The sequence below is a fragment of the Pelophylax lessonae genome (genome assembly GCF_965119305.1).
Source record: "Pelophylax lessonae genome assembly, chromosome: 7".
Lineage (NCBI taxonomy): Eukaryota > Metazoa > Chordata > Amphibia > Anura > Ranidae > Pelophylax > Pelophylax lessonae.
The window spans coordinates 164,090,212-164,117,407 of record NC_138774.1 but is presented as its reverse complement, the minus strand read 5'-3'; the positions used below and the strand labels follow the sequence as shown (position 1 = coordinate 164,117,407).

The following is a 27,196-nucleotide window of genomic DNA, read 5'->3' as shown; positions in this document are numbered from 1 at the left end:
CGGCAGACAGATCGGACACCTGACTGATATTTTTGACACTTTTGGGGGGACCAGTAACATTACTACAGTAATCAGTGCTAAAAATATGCACTGTTACTGTAAAAATGACACTGGCAGGGAAGGGGGTTAACATTGTGGGTGATCAAGGGGTTAAATGTAAGCCTAGGGGAGTGATGTGATTCTAGCTGTGGGGGGGGGCTTCTGAAATGACCATAGAGACATGTGATCCAATATAGAGAGGATCACATGGGCTCTATGATCATTGCAGGGAGAACGATGGTCAGCTGTGTTTACAACAGCTGACCGTTCTCTCTCAGCGGGGAAGGATCGCGGGTGTCAGGTGGCAATCGGAGCCGCCTAACACACGCATAGGCTTCCCCGCTTCCTCCTGAGAGCGAGCGACGTATACCTACGTCACTTTGCCCAGGAGCGGCTGCCTGCCGCAGTATATCTAAAGATTATATATATATATATATATATATATATATATATATATATATATATATATATATAGATAGATATAGATATATAAAGTGTTTGTGGCAATAATATATTTAGGTCACCACTGCAATACATTAATTTCCCCTAGGTTTTACATGTGATCAGCTATGACTCCAGCCATTTTGATGTCTTGACAGTTTGGTTGAGAGCAGAACTATTCCCAGCATGCCCGGAATGTAACTTTTTTTTAAACCGTTAAATCAATGGGTTTAGGGCCACTTGAAAATAAGCCTGTAGATCCTGCCGAAATACAATGAGCTTCCAATTTTCTGCCCTGGGCTGACAACTCTGCTTTTCCTACAGTGAAATCTCAAGCAACTTTCTTAAAGAGGAAGTAAACCCTCCTCTGCAACTTTTACCTATAGGTAAGCCTATGATAAGGCTTACCTATAGGTACTGTAAATATCTCCTAAACATGTACCGTTTAGGAGATATTTACCTTACATGCAGCCAGTGACGTCACTAGCGCATGCGCTCTGAAGGAACGGCCGCTGGTGCCGTTTCTTCAGAGCCCCGTGCCGTGATCGTCGGCTCCCGCATGCGTGTGCGGGAGTGACGCCACCGCGGCTCCGGCCAATCAGATGGCCGGATGCCGCGATCCCGCAAGACGGGCAACTGGACATGTCGCCCGTCATACAGGTAAGCGGGCGGCACGGCGGGGGCTCGTTCTAAGTATTTCATAATGAGCTAGTATGCAATGCATACTAGCTCATTGTGTGTTTCTCTTTCAGGTTGCAAAAAGAAAAAAAAAAAAGTTATGGGTTTACAACCTCTTTAATTCACTCCTCCTGGACTACAGAACAGCACTTACTCGTGTTAGGAGATAATCTGAGGGGGTGGTCCAGAAAAGAAGAAAGGCCGACACTTGGGATTTCAAAGCAGCAAAGGCCCTGTGTTGTCAGCTTTAAAGAGAAGTTGCAAGCTGGATTTTTGGCAGATCCAAGGGTATTTTTCTCTACTTGCAGCATTTTTATAGGGACAAAAAAAAAAAAAGCAAAATGTACATGCATTGAACAGATGTACTGAATAGCTGAATATGTCAATTTTGCCCCGACTATTTATAAATGTTTACAATTGTAAAAATTGATATTAACAGATAAGAAACCCAAAAAAACATTTAGGGTTACATGGGATTAGATGCATTACAATGCCGAATTTTTTTTTCTTCTAGATTAAACCAAACAAAAGAACGCTAGATTAAATTCATGCAATGGTATCTAAGTAAGATATTTACAACACTTTTGCACTACATCCCAGGCAAAGTTCTTTCAATTGATACCACTGATAACATTTTCACCCATTGCATGCAATAGCAGTGGTTGTCCAGTTTTATACATTTATCTGCTTACTAGTATTACACAGACGATTTTTATTTCACCTATGTTACATCCCAGGTACAGAAGTTCTTCTAGTATTCCTATTTGACATTCCAAATGAACGTTTCAGTTTTTTCAGTGGTCTTTGATTATAGGTTGGTTTATTCTTATACTTTCACAATATTATTGATATACTAAAATTAGACAATTACCGGTAACTCATTATGAATTCTTATTTACAATGCTCACAAATTGATATTCCTGTGCAAAACATTTTTTTGGTCTTGTTCATACCAATATGCTGGTTTAAGGCACTATGAATAAATTGATAATAAGTCAATAAGGAGGAATGGGGAAGAAGGTTGTGTTTGGCCCCTGAAATGTGTTGGCCCTCTTGTGAGACAATGGAATCCTTTAAGAACTTGGTCTGGTGCTCCTATTAGCGCTGAGTGACAATCCTGGGAGAGAAGGCCTGGTTGCATGCGAGTTGCCTAACCGGAGCCAGTGGGCCTTTCATCATCTTTTCCTTTACTGATGTGTATCAATAGGCATGGAAGCCCCTCCTTTCTTGAAAGCATCCCTTTGAACTTTGAACCTTTTTTACTTATGTCATTGCTTCCCAAACAGAGGAGTTGGGTGAAATAATTATCCAGCCTTGTTACCCACCATCATTTAGACCGCTAAAGCCCCGTACACACGCACAGATTGTTGGCCGTAAATTGTCGGCCAATTGTAGGCTTGTTAGTATGATGCTTCCAACAACCAACTGCGAATTTTCGGCCGAAAAAAATCTGTTGTGCATGCTATAAAATTTTTGTTGGCAAACAACAGAACGGCCGATTGTTCCTCAGTCAGGACAGATTTCGGCAGACAAAAATCAGATGAGCAAGACTAGGCATGCTCAGAGAAGAAAAAACACACGGAAAGTCAACCATCACATGACATCACTTCTGCAGTTGGTTTTTGTTGGCCAACAAAAGTCCAGTGCAAGTCTAGAGCACATTTCAACCAACAAACACTGGACAAAAGACGGCCAATCGGTCTGCCAACTATCTGTGCGTGTGTACGAGGCATAACTCAAGCAGAACCCTGGAGTCATTACCTCACCACCGCCATTCAATACTAAATTCAAAGGGAAAGCTTAAATTAGAGTCAGGATTGAAAGTCAAAGGCTAAAAGAAGATTTGGTAACAGAAGTCTCCTCAAAAAAAAAAAAACACACACCATCCAAACACCTCTGACAAAAACACAGATCAGACAAGCATGTGCAGCAGTTTCTACCAGCTTGCTGCATGTATTTAAAGTGCCTTGAAAATTTCCACATTTTGTCATGTTACAACCAAAAAGGTAAATCCATTTTATTGGGATTTTATGTGCTAGACCAACACAAGGTGTCACATAATTGTAAAGTGGAAGGAAAATGATAGATGGTTTTCAACATTTTTTACAAATATCTGAAGTGTGGCGTGCATTTGTATTCAGCTCCCTTTAGTCCGATTTCCCCAACTAAAATCTAGTGGAACCAACTGCTTTCAGAAGTCACCTAATTAGTAAATAGAGTCCACCTGTGTGTAATTTAATCTCAGTTTAAATACAGCTGCTCTGTGATACCCTCAAAGGTTTGTTAGAGAACCTTAGTAAACAAACTGCATCATGAAGGCCAAGGAACACACCAGGCAGGTCAGGGATACAATTGTGGAGAGGGTTAAAAGCAGGGTTAGGTAATAAAAAAAAAATATCCCAAGCTTTGAACATCTCACGAGGTGATCAATCCACCATCCAAAAATGGAAAGATTATGGCTTAACTGCAAACCTGCCAAGACATGGCCATCCACCTAAACTGACAGGCAGAGCAAGTATAGCATTAATCGGAGAAGCAGTCAACAGGTCAATGGTAACTCTGAGCCACCGAGAAGGAGCGAGTATGAACCTCAAGAGACTCACACCACGTAATTTACACGTCTTCCACTTACGATGTTAGATCTTCCTAGAAGTAGATTTCCTAGCTTTTAACAGTGTTGGAATCACAGACAGATGGATAAACCTCTATCCATCAGCACCTAGCGTTCAACAGCCAAGCCTTCAAAGCCAGCAACTGTAAAACAGGATGAAACATTGGTCCTTGGGACAGCAGATCCTCCCTGAGATGAAGCTTCCAAGCATAGCACCCTGCCCCAACCCAGGAGGTGGACCAGACCACCCAAACAACCCGAGCATAGAGAGAGAGAGGGGGGCAGAAAAGAGGGGGGCAGAAAAGAGGGGGGCAGAAAAGAGGGGGGCAGAAAAGAGGGGGGCAGAAAAGAGGGGGGCAGAAAAGAGGGGGGCAGAAAAGGGGGGGCCAGATGAAAGGGGGGTCTCTGACGGGAAAGACGACGACCAGGGGGGTCCGATCGTCCCAAGGAGGGGACCACTTCCACCCCAAAATCCTCCAGAGGAAGAAGCGGGACAGCTACTCACCCGTACTATGAACAAGGCGGGCACCGCTCCAGACAGAACCTTTATTCAAATAGGGGGCTGTCGGCCAGGAGGAAAGCGGTGACTGGGGCCGAGACCTGGTCGTATGTGACCTCGCGAGACGTTGAACTCGCAGCTCCTGTTCGGTAGGGCTATGTCGCGGCTGACCTAGTGCGGAGTCCGAGTTCTGCGCATGCTCGCTGCCCAGACTGGGGTGACCCTGGATCTAGATTATCCAGCCAGTCGCCCAGTCCGGCAGTTGACTGCAAATTTCACAGGTAAAAACAGAGAAAAATGTATATCCAAAAATAAAAAAATGCCAGGACCAGTAAGGAACTAGGTCCTTACTCCAGACTAGGCAGAAAAAACTGAGTAATTATAGCAGAGGGAGGGAGTATACCCCCCCTGGGACTGCCCATAGGCGTAGCCAGTTTTTTCTGCCTAGTGTCCTACTCCTGTAGGGGGCAGTATAACCCAATGGTCATGAAGCTCAGAGAGAAAATACATTTAGGTTTTTGGTTGTAACATGACAAAATGTGGAACTTATCAAGAGTTATAAATACCTTTTCAAGACCCTGTTTATCAGCTTTCTGTGAGCCTTCTGCATCGGTGATGGTGAGCTGCAAAGACTTAAATGGGCAAGCATTAGCCCTGAGCTGCTGAAGTCTATGCAGTTTACCAGTATTGGGATCCAACACGCAGAAGAACACACTCATCAAATCTAAGGTATGCAAGCTAAGCAATTAGAGTGGTCTGGGAAAGATGGGCTTTTAGAATAGGATACCAGTTAAAACAGTTACCAGTAAAAATAAATACTGATTATTTTATAAAGTGCATTTTTTTCAAATGTATTCTATACATTTGAATATCATGTCAATATTTAAACCACTTAATATACATCTATTACATAGATATATCTATATGAATGTTAGACAGAAAAATACAATATAATATAAGTAGTTCAAACCTTTGCTGAAGAGTCCTTAAATTCATTGAGGTTGTCCTGTAGAAAATGAATGGAGATGACACGTAAGCTGGCATAGTTGTCAGTAACCAGGGCCATGGTTGTGACCTTGACAATACAGCTACTCCTTTGAGAGGGGGAGGGAATAAATCTTTTGATGCTGTTAATACTGAACAAAAAAAATCAACATGGAAACAGCTATATACTATAATGAAAATAATTAAATATGCAATACACAGAAATAAAATTTGTGTCCCATTATATAGAAAATAAAAAAAAAAAAATATAATGTAAGAAAAGAGAAGTGTGTAAAAAAGAAAAAAAAAAAAAGTTAAAAAAGCTAACCAAAGTTAAACTGCAGCTCTCTTTGGCACCCAATTGGATAGCCAATGTTGAGGCTTTTAAGAATTAATAAATTAAATTAAAATGTACAATGTGATAGCGTCTATAGAAGTCCAATGTATAATCAAGTGTGTTTTGTCAAACCATATTACCTTACCAAAATAGCAAAAGAGAAAAACAAAAATGAAAAAAGTGCTGAATCCCATGACAGTTGCAAGGCACATCTTGGCAATCCATGTTCCTGGACAGAAGTGGGGCACTTACAGTTTTAGTGGCTCATCACAGAAGGGAAAAAAAAAAACCATGAAAATAGATCCTATGACATGGAACTTCAAACAGTATAAGGAGCAAAGGGTGCATGAACTTAGCCACCCAGTCTTCACTGCAGCCTATGCAGGATATAATGATGCTTGACGGCCGAGGGACTGCTCTTCAACTGGTGAGAAGACGATTATACAGCTGCCAAATCTGCTTTATTTGGTATTGCAGGGATCAACAGGTAATGGGGATATTATACACTTTCCAGGATACAACTAAAAGAAGCCGCATTCTTTTTTGTATTACGCAGCTACGACAGGCACGTTGGTTGATCACCAGACTTTACTGTGGAACCATTCCGAATCCTATCCTCGAAGGCACATTTCAGCGAATGAATCTTTGAAGAATGCAGGAAACACTCTTTATATTTCCACAGGATCCAATCACCATCTTCAGCGCTCTCTTCCATCGATTAAAAAAATAAAAATAAAAAAAATAACTTTGAAAGAAACAAAAAAAAAAAAAAAAAAAAAACTTTCCACGACTCTTCTTGAAGGTTTGCTTGTAGCTTTTTCACTCACTTATAGAATTTAAAAAAATCGGACTGCTTAGAAATATTGAGGCACTTTGGAAAAAGCTCTCTTGCACAAATTTTCACTTTCACTCTATGTACAAAAATATATTTGACTGCTAGGTCCTTGAAGATTGAGCTTTTTTTTTTTTTTTTTTTTTTTTTTTGAGGGTTTTAGAAAAATACTTTGTAAAAAAGTCCATGGAGGGCAATTTCAAAAATACAAAATATCAACAAAAATAAAGGAAACAAAAAACCTCCAGCGATTTTCCAGCAGACTATTGGCACCAAACTTGAAGGAAGATGACTCTTGTATTCCACACAGGTCAGCCTATTATGGATACAGCCTTCCTCATGCTATACTAACCTTTACTGCTGAGGAATGTGATGGAGAAGAATGCGTATCAATTTTGCGTCGTTTTTGTTCTGTAAAAAACAAAAAACACAAACTTGCATAAGTGGACCAACTCAAACCTGGCATTTACAAGAAAGACAAAAAACATGTTTTCAAAAACAAGTCAACCTAAAAAAGGAAAAAAAAAGAATCACTAGTAGTTCATAGGGACTGAAATTCTGCCTAGAGATTAAACATACCGTATTTTCCGGCGTATAAGACGACTTTTTACCCAAGGAAAATCTTCTCAAAAGTCGGGGGTCGTCTTATACGCCGAGTATACTATTTTCAAGGTACCTTCAAGAGAGATGCCCAGGAGATTGGAGCGATGCAGGGACTTTTTCTTCTGTTTCGGGCGCATTTACATTATCGGCGCCGCGTCGCATGTTCAGGAAGTTCTGGATACCGTAGCTGCTCTCTGGCGGCGGAGTGATCTGACTGTCATGAACTCTATTGCTCAGGCGACGGGACTACGGTATGTGGAGGTGACTCACAGGGAGCGGGAGATTTAAAACGAATCCCGATGGCGGCGGGTAGCATGGCACTGGCAGCACACAGTGAGTAGGGACTATAATTGCATATTGTAATGTCTTAAGTACCGCACTGTAGAATCCTCAAAGTGCCTTATGATGATTAGCATTAGGATTTTCAGTCACACAGCGCACTAGCTGTTGCATTACTCTGTCACAGTGTGCTACATGGCTTTTGGGTGCTAACTTTGTTAATTTATAGCTGTACTGAATGATAGACTATAACACAGTTTAGCAATAACAAAATCGGTACCCAAAAGCTATGTGGCACACTGTGACAGAGCCATGCAGCACCTAGTGCGCTGATTGGTTATCTCACTTTCTTACAGTACCTTGGAGACATACCAGAGATCTGAGAAAATGTTTTTCAATGGTGTTGCCTTGCTTCGGAAGGGGGGTAGTCTTATATGGCGAGTATATCCCAAAGGCAATATTTTAACTTGAAAAGTAGGGGGTCGTCTTATACGCCGGAAAATACGGTATATAGGTCAGTGTGTCTGAAAATAAAGTAAACCACATCCCTCTGACACCCTATTTCATTGGGTTACGAATACTAATAATGAAAGGTGTGTGATATCAACTTTACAAGACCCTTTTGTAATCAAATGTGTTCAATTTTGAGTCCTTTTTGTTGAGGTACAGGTTAAACCTTTATAGTTCAATAGTCTGTGCAACCACACAAGCTCATGTTTTGACAGGAAGGAGGTGAAAAAGCAATATAAATCTGTCATCAGTTGAAACAATTCTCCCACTCGATCTCAGAAATAGAAAAAAAAAAAAAAAGTGGTAGCTGGGACAACACAGAAAGCTAGTCCATTCTTTCACAAAAATAAAAAAAAGTCTACTCATTTTTTAAACCCCACCTCTCCATGTTAAAACCGTTACTAGTAAAAAAAAAAAAAAAAAAAACATTATATACAGTATCTCACATAAGTGAGTACACCCTTAAAGCGGAGTTCCACCCATTTTTAATAGGTTGGAATACATAGATCTTTGTAATCCCCTTTAAAACGGCTTTTACCAATGGAAACTTTTTTTTTTTTTTTGCTAGTAAATACCTTAATTTTGGCTTTATTCCTCCTCTTCTCACTTCCTGGTCCGATCGGCGATGACGTCATTCGGCGATCCGCAGTGTCTGCTGGGATGTATTCTATTCCAGAAATCTCAGTAGCTGTATCTGTACTGAGCCGTGCCTGCCCCGCCTCCGCCCCGCCTCCTCTCATTCAGTTGCATTGTATGAATGTATTAAGGCCATTCTCTGCCCCGCCTCCACCCCGCCTCCTCTCATTGAGTTGTATTGAGAGGAGGCGGGGCGGAGGCTGGGCAGAGAACAGCCTTAATACATTCATACAATGCAATTCAATGAGAGGAGGCGGGCGGAGGCTGGGCAGAGAACAGCCTTAATACATTCATACAATGCAATTCAATGAGAGGAGGCGGGGCGGAGGCTGGGCAGAGAACAGCCTTAATACATTCATACAATGCAATTCAATGAGAGGAGGCGGGGCGGAGGCGGGGCAGGCACGGCTCAGTACAGATACAGCTACTGCAAGTAGAATACATCCCAGCAGACACTGCGGATCGCCGAATGACGTCATCGCCGATCGGACCAGGAAGTGAGGAGAGGAGGAATAAAGCCAAAATTAAGGTATTTACTAGCAAAAAAAAAAAAAAAAAAAAGTTTCCATTGGTAAAAGCCATTTTAAAGGGGATTACAAAGATCTAAAGTTCCAAAAAATGGGTGGAACTCCACTTTAACATTTTTGTAAATATTTTATTATACCTTTTCATGTTACAACACTGAAGAAATTACACTTTGCTACAATGTAAAGTAGTGAGTGTACAGCTTGTATAAAAGTGTAAATTTGATGTCCCCTCAAAATAACTCAATACACAGCCATTAATGTCTAAACCACTGGCAACAAAAGTGAGTACACCCCTAACTGAAAATGTCAAAATTGGGCCCAATTAACCATTTTCCTCCCAGGTGTCATGTGACTCGTTAGTGTTACAAGGCCTCAGGTGAGAAGGGGGAGCAGGTGTGTTAAATTTTGGGTTATCGCTCTCACTCCTATATTGGTCACTGGAAGTTTAACATGGCACCTCATGGCAAAGAACTCTGAGGATCTAAAAAAAGAATTGTTGCTCTACATAAAGATAGCCTAGGCTATAAGAAGATTGCCAAGACCCTGAAACTGAGCTGCAGCACGATGGCCAAGACCATACAGCAGTTTAACAGGACAGGTTCCACAAAGAACAGGCCTTGCCATGGTCGACCAAAAAAGTTGAGTGCACATGCTCAGCGTCATTTCCAGAGGATGTCTTTGGAAAATAAACGTACGAGTGCTGCCAGCATTGCTGTAAAGGTTGAAGGGGTGGGGGTCAGCCTGTTAGTGCTCAGACCATGCGCCGCACACTGCATCAAATTGGTACGCATGGCTGTCATCCCAAAAGGAAGCCTCTGATGATGCACAAGAAAGCCTGCAAACAGTTTGCTGAAGACAAGGATTACTGGACCCGTGTCCTGTTGTCTGATGAGACCAAGATTAAATGATTTGGTTCAGATAATGTCAAGCGTGTGTGAGGGCAACCAGGTGAGGAGTACAAAGACAAGTGTGTCTGGCCTACAGTCAAGCATGGTGGTGGGAGTGTCATGGTCTGGGGCTGCATGAGTGCTGCCGGCACTGGGGAGCTACAGTTCATTGAGGGAACCATGAATGCCAACATGTACTGTGACATACTGAAGCAGAGCATGATCCCCCTCCCTTCGGAGACTGGGCCGCGGGTCAGTATTCCAACATGAAAACAACCCCAAACACACCTCCAAGATGTCCACTGCATTGCTCAAGAAGCTGAAAGGAAGGGTGATGGACTGGCCAAGCATGTCTCTAGACCTAAACCCAATTGAGCATCTGTCGGGCATCCTCAAAGAGAAGGTGGAGGAGCGCAAGATGTCTAACATCCACCAGCTCCATGATGTCGACATGGAGAAAATTGAAGAGAAGTTCAGTGACAACCTGTGAAGCTCTGGTGAACTCCATGCCCAAGAGGGTTAAGGCAGTGCTAGAAAATAATGGTGGCCATACAAAATATTGAAACTTTGGGCCCAATTTAGACATTTTCACTTAGGGGTGTACTCACTTTTGTATATATAAAATTTAGCAGGTGCCCTAGGGAATAAAATGGTGGGCATTGCATATTTTTGTGTCACGCGATATTTGCGCAGCAGTTTTTCAAATGCAATTAAAAAAAAAAAAAACAACATAAAAACACAATAGAATACCCAACTGTTTGGTAAAATGAACTCAGAGATGATGTTACGTCAAGTAAATAGATACCAAACGTGTCACGCATTAAAATTGCATTGTGGTACCTAAAAATCTCCATAAGAATTTAAAAGCCTTTACAAATTAGCAATTTAAAGTTACACAGGGGGTCTGGCACTAAGATGATTGCTCTTGAAGATAAATATAAAAAAAAAAAAAATCATACCCCTCTCAGACTCCGATGTGTCGGACCGGGGAACAGGCGACTTCAAGGACCCAGCTACGGCTGTCTTATCTCCACCTTTAGAGCTCTCCTTTGTTTTAGGCTCCTTCAGCAAATCTCGCTCTCTGGAGGGCTCCTTCTCTTTTTCCTTGTCTGCAGCCAGTTTTGCCTCAGTAACAGTGGTAGCAGCTTTACATTTTTCTTCCTTCTGGGTTTTTTCTTCTTTCTTGAGTTTCTCCTTTTCTTTGTCGGATTTCGGGGTCTTTTCTTTGACATCTCTTAGCTTTTCATCTTTATTTGCCCGATCTTCCTTTACTTTATCTTTGCCATCCTTTCCTGGTGCCTTGATCTCTTGTGGGGCAGCTGGAGTCTTCTCCTTCTTGTCTTTCTCTTTTTCTTTACTAATTTTATCTTTGTCTTCTTTTTCTTTAGTAATTTTGCTAAAAAGGAAAGAAAATTATGAAATTAACTCAACACATCAAGGTATACTAGGTATTTAAAAAAAATCTAACACCATGGTTTATTGCGGAGTTTCTAGAGAACTACAAGTCTGCCCGCTACAAAAACACTCTGTATATCGGACGTATATTTTGCTTCTAGGGGCATTTTTTTTTTATGCACATGTTAAAAATGGACATTTGGGCCTAAAGACACTTAAAAACACATTAAACATAATTTCTGAAAGCAGAGACCCTACTGGGGGTGTTGCAATTATTTAGTGTCACACCATTGCGCTGCAGTTATAAAATCATATTTTAACACAAAATACACTCAAAATTTTGATGCTTGACATATTTGGTTTCTATTTGTGAACTTCCGCTCTGCTTGCCTAGGCAAAATTGGGAGCAGGTACTGGTCAGAAATAGGTACCTGCTCCCAGAAAGTAAAAAAAGAAAAAAAAAAGTTCAGGAGAGGAGGGGAATGAGGAGAATAAGGAGGAGACTTTTTTTTTTTTTTTTTTAAACTCCTTTCATTTGACAAAGACGCATAAGACAAATTTGTACAGCAACGAACATGCTCAACATGAGCATAAAATAAATATAAAGTTTGGTATACAAATACATAGAAGGTACAGAAATATTTGTACATATTTAAGCTCCCAGTCATAATAAATACAGTGACAAATCACCCTCTGATCTGATACCTTTAACTTGAAAGTGTAACAATGTTACCTCTACTACACACATCGCTATGATCACTTAAGCACACAAAAAAAGCAAGAACGGGTAGCAATCACCTTACCGATTAGTAATGGTGAGAGTGGGAGGAGCACCAGACATTCCACACCTTGTTATACTTATGGGGACAACCCCCCTGTGTTTCGAAAATATTTTTTCCATAAGGCAGTATCTAGTTCACCATCTGGAGCCATTGGCAGGTAGATGAAGAAGCAGATTGATTCCACTTAAGTGCAATAGCATTTGAGCTAAAAAAATTATGTTTCCCTCAATAAAATTCTAGTATATTTTGACCATCATTCTTCATTTATTATACCCAACAGATAATTGCGCAGGGTGCATGGCACAGGGACAGAAAGAATTCTAGACAATATATCTATAACCGATCTCCAATATTTATCAATACCCGGGCATAGTCACATTAAATGAATAAAATCTGCACGCAGGCAGGTGCACCTAGTACATGCTGACGTGGGTATGCGATGCATAGCGTGAAATATGACCAATGTACCACATAATATAATTGAATACGCTTGTTCGTGGCCGGTGAGACAGTCAGATGGGAGGTACACGCTTCCTCCCAATGCTCATCTGACAAATCAGGTATAAGTAGTTGCCAATTAAAAACGAACCTCCAAGGGATTTTGGTTAATTTGCTCTTTAAGTGAAATTGCACTTTAGGAAATCTTAAGGCCTAAAAGGGGCATTTTAACATGTTTGCAAAAATTAGGAAAAAAAGCTCAGGCAGCAAAAGGATACTCTCCCATGGTGTGCTTACTAATTTCAAGGGGGTAAAAAAATTCCTAACTCCTTACACCTGCCATTGGTTGCCTATAAAACTAATGTAATAAACTTAGGTCACATAAAAAAATTGTAAAGTGATACAAACTGGCACATCGGCCATCTATCCTAGATGATGTAAACACCATTACCAGTTTATGATTTTTTTGTGCTGATGGTGATATCATCACTATGTGTACTGTGTAACATTAAACCATACAACCGTGATTAAATATTTATAAAAAAAGTGTTGAAGACCAGAAAAATTGGATTTTTGATTTACTGTAAAATCCATTTCTCTGATGTTCATTGATGGACACAGCTCCTCATCTTCTTGACCACTGCGTTATACTGCCCCCTACAGGAGTAGGACACTAGGCAGGAAAAAGCTTGAATACGCCTATGGACAGTCCCAGGTGGTATATACCCACTCTCAACTATAGGTACTCACTTTTGTTACAAGCAGTGTCAGAAGAAAGCTAACTCCAGAGAGGGGTGGGTGCTGTGTCCATCAATGAACATCAGAGAAATGGATTTTACGGTAAGTCAAAAAACGGAATTTTTGTAAAATCTTACCTGTAAAATTCCTTTCTCTGAGTCCTCCGACAGTCGCCGCCTCTTCATATTCGTCACATATGGGGTATTAGACTTTGCTCCGAAGGAGTAGCTAGGCAACAGAATATGTTAACAATAAAGCTTTAACATATCCCACCCTCAAGGGGTGGTCCCCTCAGTCAATACCCTCCTACTTCCTGCAACCATATCTCAGTTTTAGTGGAATAGCAGTAGAGTATACATTCAAACCCCAAAAGAGGGGCGGGGGCGGCGACTGTCGGAGGACTCAGAGAAAGGAATTTTACAGGTAAGATTTTACAAAAATTCCGTTTTCTCTTACGTCCTCCGACAGTCGCCGCCTCTTCATATTCGTCACATATGGGGACGTCCCAAAGCAGTGCAAACATGAGGGGTGGGAAACGCATCCGCGCCGAAAGGCAACGCAGTCTCCACATCAAAGAAAGGAACCTTACCAAAGGAAGGAAACCAGCTGGGCAACAGCAAAAATAAGTGCTCAACAGGAGCAACAACCCAGGAAAAGACAAAAAAACCAGGGGATACAAAACTTATCCCAACAGCCAGGAGTCCCCAACAAGGGACCCTAGGGAACAGCCGCACTAAGAACCTTGCGGCCAAAGGAAGCATCCGCCGATGCCTGAACATCTACTTTGTAGAATTTTGTGAAAGTGTGTACGGTCGACCAAGTCGCCGCCTTACACACCTGGGCTACAGAAGCCCCATGACGACAGGCCCAAGACGTACTCAGAGATCTAGTAGAGTGCGCCTTCACAGGCACAGGGGGAACCTTCCCCTGCAAGGCATAGGCCTGTTCAATGGTCTGCCTGATCCATTTGGCAATGGTAGAGGCGGAAGCCGCCATGCCCTTCCGAGGACCCTCTGGAAGAACAAACAAGGAGTCCGTCTTTCGAAAAGACTCAGTCGATTTAAGGTAAACCCTAATCGCCCGAACAACATCCAGAGAATGCAATCTCATCTCCTTTGGATGTTTAGGCTTCGTGCACAACGAAGGCAAAACAATATCCTCGTTAAGTTGGAATTCCGAAACTCGTTTCGGCAGAAAAGAAGGATTAGGTCGCAAGACCACCTTATCCAAATGAACAACCAGGTACGGAGACTTGCAGGACAAAGCCGCCAGTTCCGACACTCTGCGAGCCGAAGTGATCGCCACCAAAAAGGCGACCTTTTTGGACAACATAGACAACGAGATCTCCCTGATCTGTTCAAAAGGAGCACGTTGTAACACAGATAGGACTAGATTCAAGTCCCAAGGGGGCAAAGGATCCCTCCTAGGAGGAACCAGATGCCGCACACCCTGAATAAAAGTGCCAACCAAGGAGTTGGAAGCCACGGGACGTTGAAACAGAACGGCCAGCGCAGACACCTGACCCTTTATCGTAGCCAGCGCCAAACGCTGATCGACACCCGTCTGAAGGAAAGACAGCACACGGGAAACCGAGTACGTGCGGGGTGAAAACCCCCTGGACTCACACCAGGCAAAATAGGCCTTCCAAGTACGGTAATAAACCTTTCCCGAGGAAGACTTCTTCGCGTTGATCAAGGTATGAACAACCTCTGGAGAGAGACCCTTCTCCTTCAGGACCTCGGTCTCAACAGCCAGGCCGTCAAAGCCAGCGACTGTAAAGCAGGATGGTAAATCGGTCCTTGAGACAGTAGATCGTCCCGAAGAGGCAGACGCCAGGGGGCGTCGACCGCCAGATTCACGAGGTCTGCGTACCAGGACCGGCGAGGCCAGTCCGGTGCCACAAGAATCACCGTGCTGCGTTCCGAGTGTAACCTGCGAAGGAACCGGGACAGCAACTGAATCGGTGGAAACGCGTACATCAGCCTGTACTGATGCCACGGGGCCACTAACGCGTCCGACGCGTCTGCCCGAGGGTCGCGCGTCCTTGCCACGAACCTCTTCACCTTGTAGTTGAGGCGAGACGCGAACAGGTCCACATCTGTTAGACCCCACTTCGCGCACAACATCTGGAAGACAGTCGGATGGAGAGACCATTCCCCCTGATCCAGGGTCTGGCGACTCAGATAGTCCGCCTGCCAGTTCTCCACTCCCGGAATGTGAACCGCCGTTATCGCCGGGACATGAGTCTCGGCCCAAGACAGAATGTCGGCCACTTCTCGAGCCGCTCGGGCACTCCTGGTGCCCCCTTGGTGGTTGATGTAGGCCACCGCCGTGGCATTGTCCGTCTGCACCCGAACCAGGCAGTCCTGCAGCCGGTCCGTCCAGCGATGAAGACAGAGCCATATCGCACGCAATTCCAGAATGTTGATCGGGAGGGAAGACTCCCCCCTCCGACCAGGTCCCCTGGGCGGACAGAACGCCCAGAACACCACCCCAGCCCGACAGGCTGGCATCCGTGGTGATTATCGTCCACGAGATCGGACGAAACGACTTGCCCCCGGACACCAACGGGGACTGGAGCCACCACAGAAGGTTTTCCCTGGTGCGATGACTCAACGAGATCTGAAGATCCAGAGATTGGGGTCGCCCGTCCCACTTGGACAAGATCTCCGCCTGGAGACCCCGCGTGTGAAACTGCGCGAAAGGAATCGCCTCGAAAGCCGAGACCATCAATCCCAGACATCTCATACACGTCCGCAGGGACGAGTGCGGAACGTCCCTGAGGGACCTGACTTCCTCCTGAAGAGTCCTGAGTTTGTCTTCCGGCAGGAAGACCTTCGCCTGCACCGAGTCCAGTATCATTCCCAGATAGGGAAGACGAACCGACGGACTCAGTGTCGACTTTGGAACATTTATCGTCCAACCGAACTCCTGCAGAGTTTGCATCGTGACAGACAGGTCCTTCTCCAGACCCTGACTGGTCGCAGACCGAATCAGAATGTCGTCCAGATACCCCAGGACAGAAATGCCCTGGGCTCTCAATAATGCCAGAACCGGTGCAAGCACCTTGGTGAAGACCCGCGGAGCCGAGGCGAGCCCAAAGGGCAACGCCACGAACTGGTAGTGATCCTCCGCAATGGCAAATCGAAGGTATCTCTGATGACCCTCGAATATGGGGATGTGAAGATACGCATCCTTCAAATCGATGGAGGCCATGAATTCCCCCGGAACCAGGGCAGCCACCACCGAGCGCAGGGATTCAATGCGGAACTTGCGAACCCGCACAGAGCGGTTCAGAGCTTTCAAGTCCAGAATTGGACGAACCTTGCCCTCCTTTCTGGGCACGGTGAACAGATTGGAATAAAACCCCCGAAATCTGTCCCGATGAGGCACCGGAACCACCACTCCCTGAGCCCTCAGGTCCCGCACCGCCAGGTGCAGATCCCGCAGGCGCTCTGGAGACAGTTGTAGATTTGAGGGAAAAAATCTGCTCTCTGGCCGAGAGAGAAACTCGATCTTGTAACCAGATCGAACGATTTCCAGAACCCATCTGTCCCGCACACGGGCCAACCAGGGCTGAAGAAAACCGAGCAAGCGTCCCCCCACCCCAAAACTGGGTGAGGGCGCCCCTTCAGGCCGAACTGTTATGGGCCGCAGGTCCGGATTGGCCGGACTTCTGTTTCCCAGACCAGGGTTTCTTCTGAGAGCCCTGGCCCTTGAACGGTTTGCCCTTGTAGTGCGGCCGAAAGGCACGAAAGGACCCCTGAGGGGGCCGAAAATTCGCATGCTTCTTCCCAGAAGCCCCCTTAGCCTTGGGGAAATGGGGCAAGAGAGTGCTCTTACCCCCGGTGATCCCCTTAATCAACACATCCAGAGACTCCCCAAAAAGGCGAGACCCATCATAAGGCAGATTGGCTAAGGTTTTACGTGAAGATTGGTCCACCGACCAACATTTCAACCAAACCAGGCGGCGAGACAACACCGCCACGCTGTGCACACGTGCAGCCAACGGAATCAGGTCCAGGTCTGCATCACACAGATACATGACACCCTGGTGGATCTGATCCACCATGTCCAGGGTCGCCGCCGAGGCCGAATCGGCCACTAGGACGCGCCTAAGCATCTGCGTCCAACTTGCGATCGCCTGGGCCGCCATGAGAGAAGCAAATAGAGCTTTAAGCATAGAACCCGTAACAGAATAAGTATGACGGGCAAGAGATTCCAGTCTCCTATCCGTGGCATCACGGAAAACAGGGGATCCCTCTGCAGGAATCGCAGTGGCTTTGTTCAAAACCGCAATTGCATGATCCACTGGTGGAGGCACACACCACCGTTCATCAGTGGCAGGGGAGAAAGGATAACGCAGCTTGAATTTACTTGGTACCGCAAAAGGTTTGCGCAGATCGCGCCATTGATCCTTTACCGCGCGCTGAAAATCAGCATTGCAGGGAAAAACCTGCGGCGTCCTGCGTTTTCTCTGCGTCCCATAAGCCGCCAAGGCAGCGGGGGGACACACTTCGTCCTGCAAACGTAGCGTCTGCTTAATGGAAGCAATCAACTCATCCATGATTGCAAGCTCTTCAGGCGAGCCAGGGGGAGAATTATCAACCCCCTCAACCTCAGCCTCTACCTCAGACCCCACTAGATCAAGAGAGGAGCGGGACCCCGATAGGGAGGTCCCTGCCAGAACAGCCCCATCACCTTCACCCTCAGAATCGGAGGACAGAGTAACTCTGGGCCGTTTAGTAGATTGAGCAGCCACCAGCATTTGCACCTGGGCAGCAAGGCCAGCCACAATAGTGGCTAAATCCCCCCCTGGGGGGGAAACAGCGGTCCCCTGGCTTTCCACCAATACTGTGGGAAACTTGCCCTCCTGAGAATCCATTGCCCCTGTACGCCAGACAACCAAGGGTTAACTGTCCCCTTTCAGCAAGCGCGGTAAGCGCAGCCCACCGCACACACTCAGGCACAATGAGACCCCCACAGGGAATATACAGACTGAATACAGGCAATGGACAACAGGAATAGAAGGATAAAACCTGAGGAGACCCCGCTGCTGCTGCTGCCTCGACCGGTGTTCCAGGAAAAAGGAAGTGATGCAGCCAGGGCGCTCTATGTAAGCCTATGGAGGCTACAAGAAAATGGCCGCCGTGCATGTAAACCATGCGGCCGGAGCGGGCGCCGGTAAAATGGCGTCGTTTGGCGCCGAAACCGCCGCTCCACAGTGCATAAAAACACACACAATTTCATCCCATTATATGGATACATGTTAGATCGCCGCAGCGATCGCTGTATATGCCCCAACATGCCATTAAAAACATGCCCCACAGCACACAGCTTCCCACACTGCCCAGCCTGACACACACAGTGTCATACAGCTCCCCCCCCCCTTGCAGCCCACAGCATGCAGCCGAGAGATAGGGAGACAAGCAGTGTGATTTAAAGGCAGGTTACACAGTCCCAGACTGAGACCCCCCCCCAGACAGACAGGTCCCCACATAGACACACTTACCTCATATGGCGTGGGGAACCCGCACAGGCGAACAAGCCGCTGCACATGAGGCAGGGAGAGTCGCAATTCAAGACGCACACAATGGCGGTTAAGAAACCGCACAGCGTCCGGTGAGGTAGCCACCTCACCAAACATCCCTGCACCGAACAGGGATGGGTCGTTCACCGTGCCAGGAGCGTTACCTGGCTGAACGCTCGATGGCAGACTGGGAAGCCACTGACCCACGACCTGCGATCAGGGGGATCAGCCCGAGACCCAGTCCGCATGATCCTCTTCGTCCGAAGAACTAACTAATGCTGACAAAAACAACAGCTAAGTAAAGGTAGAGAAAAAACTCAAATAAAATATTAAAAAGAAGAAAGAGTCTGGGACAAAAAGTCCCAGCACAGAGAGAGCCAGCCACTCCTGACAAGCTAGACATTAAAACTGAGATATGGTTGCAGGAAGTAGGAGGGTATTGACTGAGGGGACCACCCCTTGAGGGTGGGATATGTTAAAGCTTTATTGTTAACATATTCTGTTGCCTAGCTACTCCTTCGGAGCAAAGTCTAATACCCCATATGTGACGAATATGAAGAGGCGGCGACTGTCGGAGGACGTAAGAGAAATCCCATTTTCTCGCTTTAATTTGACGGACACAGCTCATTATCTTCTTGACCATTAGGATGTCCCAAAAGAGCATCAAACATGAGGGGTGGGAAAAGCAAGAAAAAATACCCAAGGCTAAACCGTAGCCAACTAGGTAACATGAAGGTAACCCATAAACAACTGGAGCTCACCTGCAAAAAACAATACACCCTCAAAGAGGATCAGGTCCTCTAAACAGCAACCTGCAAAACCTTGTGGCCAAAAGAAGCATCCGCAGATGCCAACACATCCACCTTATAAAACTTTGTGAAAGTGTGCACAGACGACCAGGTGGCCACCTTGCAAACCTGCATCAATGACGTCTGATGACTGAGGGAAAAGGAGGCACTAAGCGCACGAGTAGAGTGCGACTTAACAGGGAAAGGAGGAGCCTGACCCTTAATTGAATAGGCCTGAATAACCGTCTGTCTGATCCATTGGGAATGGTCACAGCAGAAGCGGCCATCCCTTTTCAAGCCCCACCTGTGAGTACAAATAGTGATTCTAACTTCCTAAAAGACTGTAGCTGCCAGGTACACCCTGACTGCCCGAACCACACCCAGGGAATGCAAGGCAACCTCCTTACGATGTTTAAACCTGGGACACAGGAAAGGCAACACAATGTCTTCATCCAAATGGAAATCAGAGACTACCTTTGGAAGGAACGACCGAAAGGGACGAAGAAACGCCTTAGCTCTATGAACCACAAGTCAAGACACCGCCGCCAGCTCCGACACCCTGTGCGCAGCAGTAATAGCCACCAAAAAAAGGCCACCTTCTAGGACAACATAAGCAGGGGAACCTCCTAAATATATCCAAAGGGAGGTTTCTGGATAACTGGCAACCAAGCTGAGGTCCCACAGTGGCAATGGAGACCGCACTGGAGGAGCCAAGAGTCAAACTCCCTGAATAAAGTACGCACCACGGAATGTGTGGCCAATGGAAAATCGAAAACTGCCTCTTGGTGGTACTCAAGGCCAGGAGTTGCTCAAGCCCCCCCCCCCCCCCGTTGGAGTTAAGCCAAGATCCGAGCCACGGAAAAAGAGCAAGGGAGAACCCCTGATGAGGCAGATGAGGGCGGGGGGGGGGGGGGGGGCGCTGTATACTAAGCTCAACCGGAAAACATAATCCGAGGAGTGCTAACACTCCAAGGGAAGCAATAAGCTGGCCACATGGCCTAGCAGGCCACAAGTAGCCACATAAATATTTTAGGCCAAAGGCCGCAGCCTAAATTTGTGGACGCCCAGCGGATTGGGAGCGAGCCCCATCGGAGCCAACCACCCAAGGGTAGCAGAGGGTAGGGCGGATGCCCAAACAGAGGGTAGTGGCTTCAGGAACCCTTACTGGGGCCGCCCCACATAGCTCCCGACCACTAGGCCACAAAGCCATGGCCTAAATTTTTTGGCCGGATACGACTGCGTGAAGCGTGACCCGCGATTGCTAAACCATCCGCTCCCCCAGCCCGATAACTGCAGCAGGGAGCCCAGAAGACATCCCTGCCCTAGTCACCAACCCCCAGGCTGGTAAAATATATTGCAATACAGCCTGTTTATATTGTGTAAGTGGGTTGAGTTGTGTTATTGAATAAAAAGTTTATGGTTTTATGATAGGAGCTCCCTCTTTCCTTTATAATACCCCCTTCTTGGAGCAAGGAATGTCATCGTTGTTGGATGACTATTTGAGATGTTTTTAATGGAAAGATCCTAGATGCCCATGAGAACTGCAAATAGATAAAAATGTGCATTTGCTGGTTTTATAATCAGCCATTAATTCTAGTGAGCCATTAGTTCTGGTGAGTGATTTCAACACTGAAGGTGGAGCGTGTTATCTTTGTTATTTGGTGGAAATGGGATTTTCAGCTTTTTTTTCCCCACTTTGGTCGTGGACCTTTTGAAGAATTTTTTATACACGGGACAATTTATTTAGCTGAAAATATTATATGAATTGTCATCTGACTTTTAGGATGAGAGAGATGATATAGGAGACAAACAAATAGATACTGTCAAAAAAATTAAAGTAACACTTTTAAAAAACACATAAGATATCAATGGGGGAAAAGATCATACTGGATATCTATACTGATGTGGACTGGGTAATGTGAAAGGATCGAAAAAAATGTCACATCGTTTTATGGAAATTAATCATCAACCTACAGAGGGCTGAACTCAAAGACACCCTCCAAAATTAAAGTGAAAAAATGATGCAGCAGGCTAGTCCATTTTGCTGAAATTTCATTGCAGCGACTCAAAAATGCTCCTAAAGAGACGACTGATGGTGTGCTGGGTATTTCCTCCCAGATCTAGATGGGGGGCATCGTTGAGCTCCTAAACCAACTAAGGTGCAACCTGGTGGCATCGGATGGACGAAAACAATGTCCCAGAGATTTTCTATTGGATTTAGGTCAGGGAAGCTTGTGGGCCATTCAATGGTATCAATTCCTTCATTCTCCAGGAACTGGCTGCATACTTTTGCCACATAAAGCAGTGCATTGTCGTGCACCAGAAGGAACCCAGGACCACTGCACCAGCGTAAGATTTGACAATGGGTCCAAGGATTTAATCCCGATTCCTAATGACAGTCAGGGTGCCATTGTCTAGCCTGTAGAGGTCTGTGCATCCCTCCATGGATATGCCAGACCATCACTGACTTCCCACCAAACCGGTGGTGCTGAACAGGCAACAAATGTTCTCCATGGCTTCTCCAGACCCTTTCACGTATGTCACATATGCTTAGGGTGAACCTGCTCTCATCTGTGAAAGCACAGGGTGCCCAGTGGTGGACCCATCAATAATGGTGTTCCATGGCAAATGCCAATCAAGCTCCACGGTGCCGGGCAGTGAGCACAGGGCCCACTAGAGGACATTGGGCCCTCAGGCCACCCTCATGAAGTCTGTTTCTGATTGTTTGGTCAGAGACATTCACACCAGTGGTCTGCCGGAGGTCATTTTGTAGGATTCTGGCAGTGCACAAAGGAACAGATACCAGTCCTGCTGATGGGTTAAGGACCTTTTACTGCCTTGTCCAGCTCTCCTAGAGTAACTGCCTGTCTTCTGTAATCTCCTCCATGCTCTTGAGACTGTCTATAAGGTCCAGGTATCACCTCATGCCATCAGTAGTGACACCATCCCTAGCCAAATGCAAAACTAGTGAAAAAAAAGTCAGAGAAAATGAACAGTGGCCTCTACCTGTAAAACCATTTCTGTTTTGGGGGTTGTCTCATTGTTGCCCGCCTAGTGCACCTGTTAATTTCATTAACACCAAAGCAGCTGAAACTAATTAACAACCTCCTCCGCTACTTAACTGACTAGATCAATATCCCAGGAGTTTAATTGACTTGATTTTACATGCTGAATAAAAAGTGTTCCTTTAAAAAAAATTTGAGATATATATATATATATATATATATATATATATATATATATCTCAAAAAAATTACTTTGTCATCAGCAGGTTCCATGTCCCACATCACTCCCTGTTGATGACAAAGTCCTCCTGATCATGCGGTCCATCTACACCAGGAAGCACAGCCATCCCCAGGCGCTCTAACTCTCTGGACCTGATCACTTCCCACAGGGAGCTCCCCATCTGGATAGACAATTTCAAGGATAGTATTACAGCGCCTAATGCTTGTATGTCAACTTCTTTTGCGAGTAATATTCTTATTTTGGAATAAAGTTAATAGGAAAGCTACACTTAGAAGGCGCTGGGCATCTCTCTCTACCTGCATTTTAGAGTTGCTTCCAACTCCAAAACACAGCAGCCACTATAGTGGGTGTTTCTAGTAATACAGACTCTGATTTATGGACTTTATACACCTTGACAGTAACACTCCACAACTGTATCCAGTTATTGCGCCAATTGTTTTTCATCCATATTTAAATTCCAAAACATAATTTTTTATGAACAGGACACTTTATTTTTTTGGAGATAATATACGAATTGCTGTTTTGAGGGTTAGTATATTTATGATGTGGTAATCACAGAATATTATTTTCATGCGTTTCATGGTTGTATGGTTTAAAGGGACTGTAAAGTCTCTTTTTAAATAACAAACATGTTATACTTACCTACTTTGTGCAGATGATTTTGCACAGAGCAGCCAGGATCCTCCCCTTCTCTGGTCCCTCTTTGGCTCTCCTGGCTCCTCCCTCATATTCATTGCCATCACAGCAAGCCACCTGCTATGGGGGAACCCAAGCAGAGCCACAGCTCCCTGTGTCCATTCAGACACAAAGCCATGACCTGCCCCCCCCCCTCTCTCTCTCCTGAGTGGCTGAATGAATTTGATTGACAGTAGCGGGAACCAATTGCACCACGCTGCTGCCTCAGCCAATAAGGAGAGGAGTCTCAGGCAACTTAGACACTCCTGCAACATCGCCAGATAAAGACTGGCTCAGGTAATTATTAGGGGGGCTGAAGGGGGCTGCTGCACACACAAGGTTTTTTTATTTTAATGCACAGAATGCTTTAAGATAAAAAAAACCTCCTGCCTTTACAATCCCTTTAAGGTTACATAGTACACAGTGGTGATAAGGCTGTGTATACTTACAGAACAGACCAATGAACAGCAAACAGAATACATACCTGTTTGAAGAGCTGTTTCCATTGTTTGCAGCAACTTTTGGTGTTGCACTAGCAGCCTTGGTAACAACTTTAGCAGCACTCTGAGATTTTTCCTTTAATTTTTCTAGGATTTCGGAAAAAAATAAATAAATACATACATTAAAATACTAAACATCTTCGGAAACTGAAAGGAACACAAAAGCAAATGATCTACGAAACTGGTGATAGGGAAAAGCCAATTAAATATTTTTAATTCAATACTTAATCATAAAATACAGCACAAAACATTGGAAATTGAAATTGATAAATGTGACAAATAATTGATAAGCAAAAAGTCAGAAGACATAACAATATACAACAATGTGTTTGGTCAACAGTCCAAAGAATTAATCCAAATAAAGAGCTGAAGTGCTTCACAACTCAAACTGATGCAGTAGAATGTGCCAACCACCCTCTTGTGCTTGCACTTACCAAAGGATGTGGACCCCTTAGCAATATTGCATATGGGTCTATAATGCTGAATGGTAAGTAGGAAGATAGCAGCTCACAAGTGTCTTGAAGCTTGGCGCTCATAAGTGAAGAGAAGACTCGGATAGTCTAATAAAGCTTTGTGTATTCATAAAAATGTTGAAATTGCACTTACAATATTGTAGGCAACAAAGTGCATTTGGGTACAAAGGAACAAGTGGTATGATCAATCAATCTGAAATCGTGACAAAAGGCGAGCATCTAGGATCAGCAATAGAACAGATACAACAGAGGGGTTTTGATGGTGGGAGGGGCGAAACGCGCCTACGCAGATTCAGGTTCTTCTATGACGTTACGTCTGGCTCATCTGTGAAAGGCATGTGGAGGTTGCGTTCCATGCTCGCCTTGCATCACGATTCCAGATTTACTGATCGTACACAAGAGGGTGGTTGGCACATTCCACTGCATGAGTGAGTTGTGAAGCACTTCAGTACTTTATTTGAATTCTTTGGACTGCTCATCGAACACATTTTTTGTATATTTTTAGATGTCTTTGGACTTTTTGCTTTTCCTTTTTATCAATCACATTTATAATTTTAAATTTTTATCACATGTGTTTTATGATTTACTGTTCCGCGCTTTTTGAACAGCTGCAATGGTGACTACTTATTAGGTTACCCCTAGCGTGGGTTTATTTGAGTTGCATATTTTTATTTTAATGCACATCTTGCACTGCAATGAGGTGATTAGTACCTGGCCAAATCTTTCCAAAATATGTGCTACCTTTCATAATTTCCCCAGTTTGATTTTCTCAAGTTTGTGACAGCTTTAGTTTAACAATTACTTTCATAAAAACTGTAAAATGACAATAGAGAGTCTGAATACCATTACTTACCAGCATCCTCAGCAGTGCTGTCTTCAGGCTTAACTGCGTTTACCATGACTGACACAGACTGACTGACAGTACCCGGACCATTCTGTACTTGAGCTGGAATGACACTCCTGGCAGGAGGATCTTTGTGATGAAATTCATTTTCAGGTACCATGAAAGGTTTCCTGCTTTTCAACTGTCCAGAGTAGCTGCAATTCGCATAAAGTGTTAAATACAGCAAAACATCCATGCACCAAATATAATTCCTGTGAGGCTCTGTGTTCAATTGTTACCTCTATTTTAAAATGCATGTTTTAATGTTCAAGTGAAAAGACCCCAAATGTTCTGAATCACTGTATAGGAATTATAGCAATCTATCTTAAGCATTCAGTTAACATATTTGAAGTAAACTTTGTAAAACAAAAGTTAATCTTTTCAAGATATAAATGTATTTAGCAACGTATTTCAGTAGCAAAGGACAAACAGTACTGCTCTCTAAAATTTGTTATGGGACTGAAACAGATTTTTAGAATTTCTCGAGAGCAAAGAACTATAAAATAGCAAATTCCGTTTCCCTGCTGCTATGTATTGATATTTATAAGCTCACCAGAAATAAAGGTGGGTGCTTTCCTACATATAACAGATACTGCAATATTTCAGGAATTTTGTCTCAATGTCATGAAGGTACCTGCTCACCGCTAATATTTAAGGGTTACATTCTCTACATGGATGTTGCCTGGTCAGATTGGTTTCTAGAAAACAAAGCCTGCCAAAATCTAAATGCAAACGGTCAATAACAGAATAAATGAATAAAAATTATTTTTGTCAATAAAAGAGCTCCTTTTCTCAAAGATTTTTACCCCATAGCCAATGCATATAGATCAGGTCGCTTCTCCTTCTCCTCTTGACAGATTTTGTGCACTCTGCGCTCCAGAGCCTGTCCCAGATTAAGGACTTTGGGATACCATGGTAAAATTTTAGTGAGTACAATAAGAATATTCCTGATGTGAGTAAATTCGCCAGTTTCAAGACAATGAACTGAAGCCTGCAAAACAAAATACAGGCAAAAAGGGGCTGTAGCTGTTTAAAAAAGAAAAAGACATGAACATGGAAAACTGCAACCTGTGCTCTGTAACAATTCGAAATCAGCTGTGTACCAGTATATTCTTAACTTCTTTCTTTTTTTTTTTTTCTGGGATAGAGAATCTGTCATATTTGCTTATTGGAAACATGATATACAGCAATAGGTTAAAAGTTCACTATCCAGCAAACCCTGCAGCAGGCAAATGTGAGACAGTTCACTCAATTTATCTAAATCTAGGCATTTCGCAGTGTAGTTGAAATCACAACCAACCCTCCTGCAGTACAAATAGTACTTCTTGAATCCTACATGCCAATTTCCTCCCTCTGCTTCTTTTATCACCAATGATATTTAACGTTCCAAGGTATGTTTCAATTTGATCCATGCTGAGAGAAACATCAACCTTTTCATCAACATGTGGCCCACGGAGCTCTCTCAGGTGCCCTACGTCCTCATGCTCTCGGATGGTAGATAAGCATGACCAGATCGCGATTAAAAGGTTGCCAACACGCCATCCCAGAGCCGGCGCTGGTAGCGGTGTAAGCATGCGGCCACAGAGGGAGCAGGAGCTGCATAAGCCAATGCTTCCTCCTCAAAATCCCATGGTTCATTATTGTGGCTCGAGACCAGTTACCAAATCACTTAGGCAGCCTTCACTCTTCAGAATGTTGAGCACCCATGTTCTAGGTACATATGCTTTCTGTATGTGGGGGAGAAAGAGACCTGCAATGGTATGTTTAAAAAGCTCCCCTCTCTCTTCAGATTAACAAAATACTGACAAGGACTGACTGTTTGCATCTTAAAGCGGAGTTCCACCCTGGAATTTTTTTTTTTTTAAATACCCCCGGGACAGTCAGG

The 27,196-nt window shown here is 44.4% G+C and overlaps 1 protein-coding gene across 1 annotated transcript in view; it reads right to left on the bottom strand.

Annotated features, from left to right (window-relative positions):
- The window catches only part of THOC2 (THO complex subunit 2), a 282,137-nt gene that overhangs the window by 78,771 nt on the left and 176,170 nt on the right, over positions 1-27,196 (bottom strand). Inside the window, exons 28-33 of the mRNA XM_082263317.1 lie at positions 26,118-26,302; positions 25,282-25,466; positions 23,940-24,042; positions 10,823-11,259; positions 6,774-6,832; positions 5,239-5,274 (exon numbers count right to left, since the gene is read on the bottom strand). Of these exons, the coding sequence (XP_082119443.1) occupies positions 5,239-5,274; positions 6,774-6,832; positions 10,823-11,259; positions 23,940-24,042; positions 25,282-25,466; positions 26,118-26,302 (1,005 nt within the window). The remainder of the gene's footprint in view (positions 1-5,238; positions 5,275-6,773; positions 6,833-10,822; positions 11,260-23,939; positions 24,043-25,281; positions 25,467-26,117; positions 26,303-27,196) is intronic.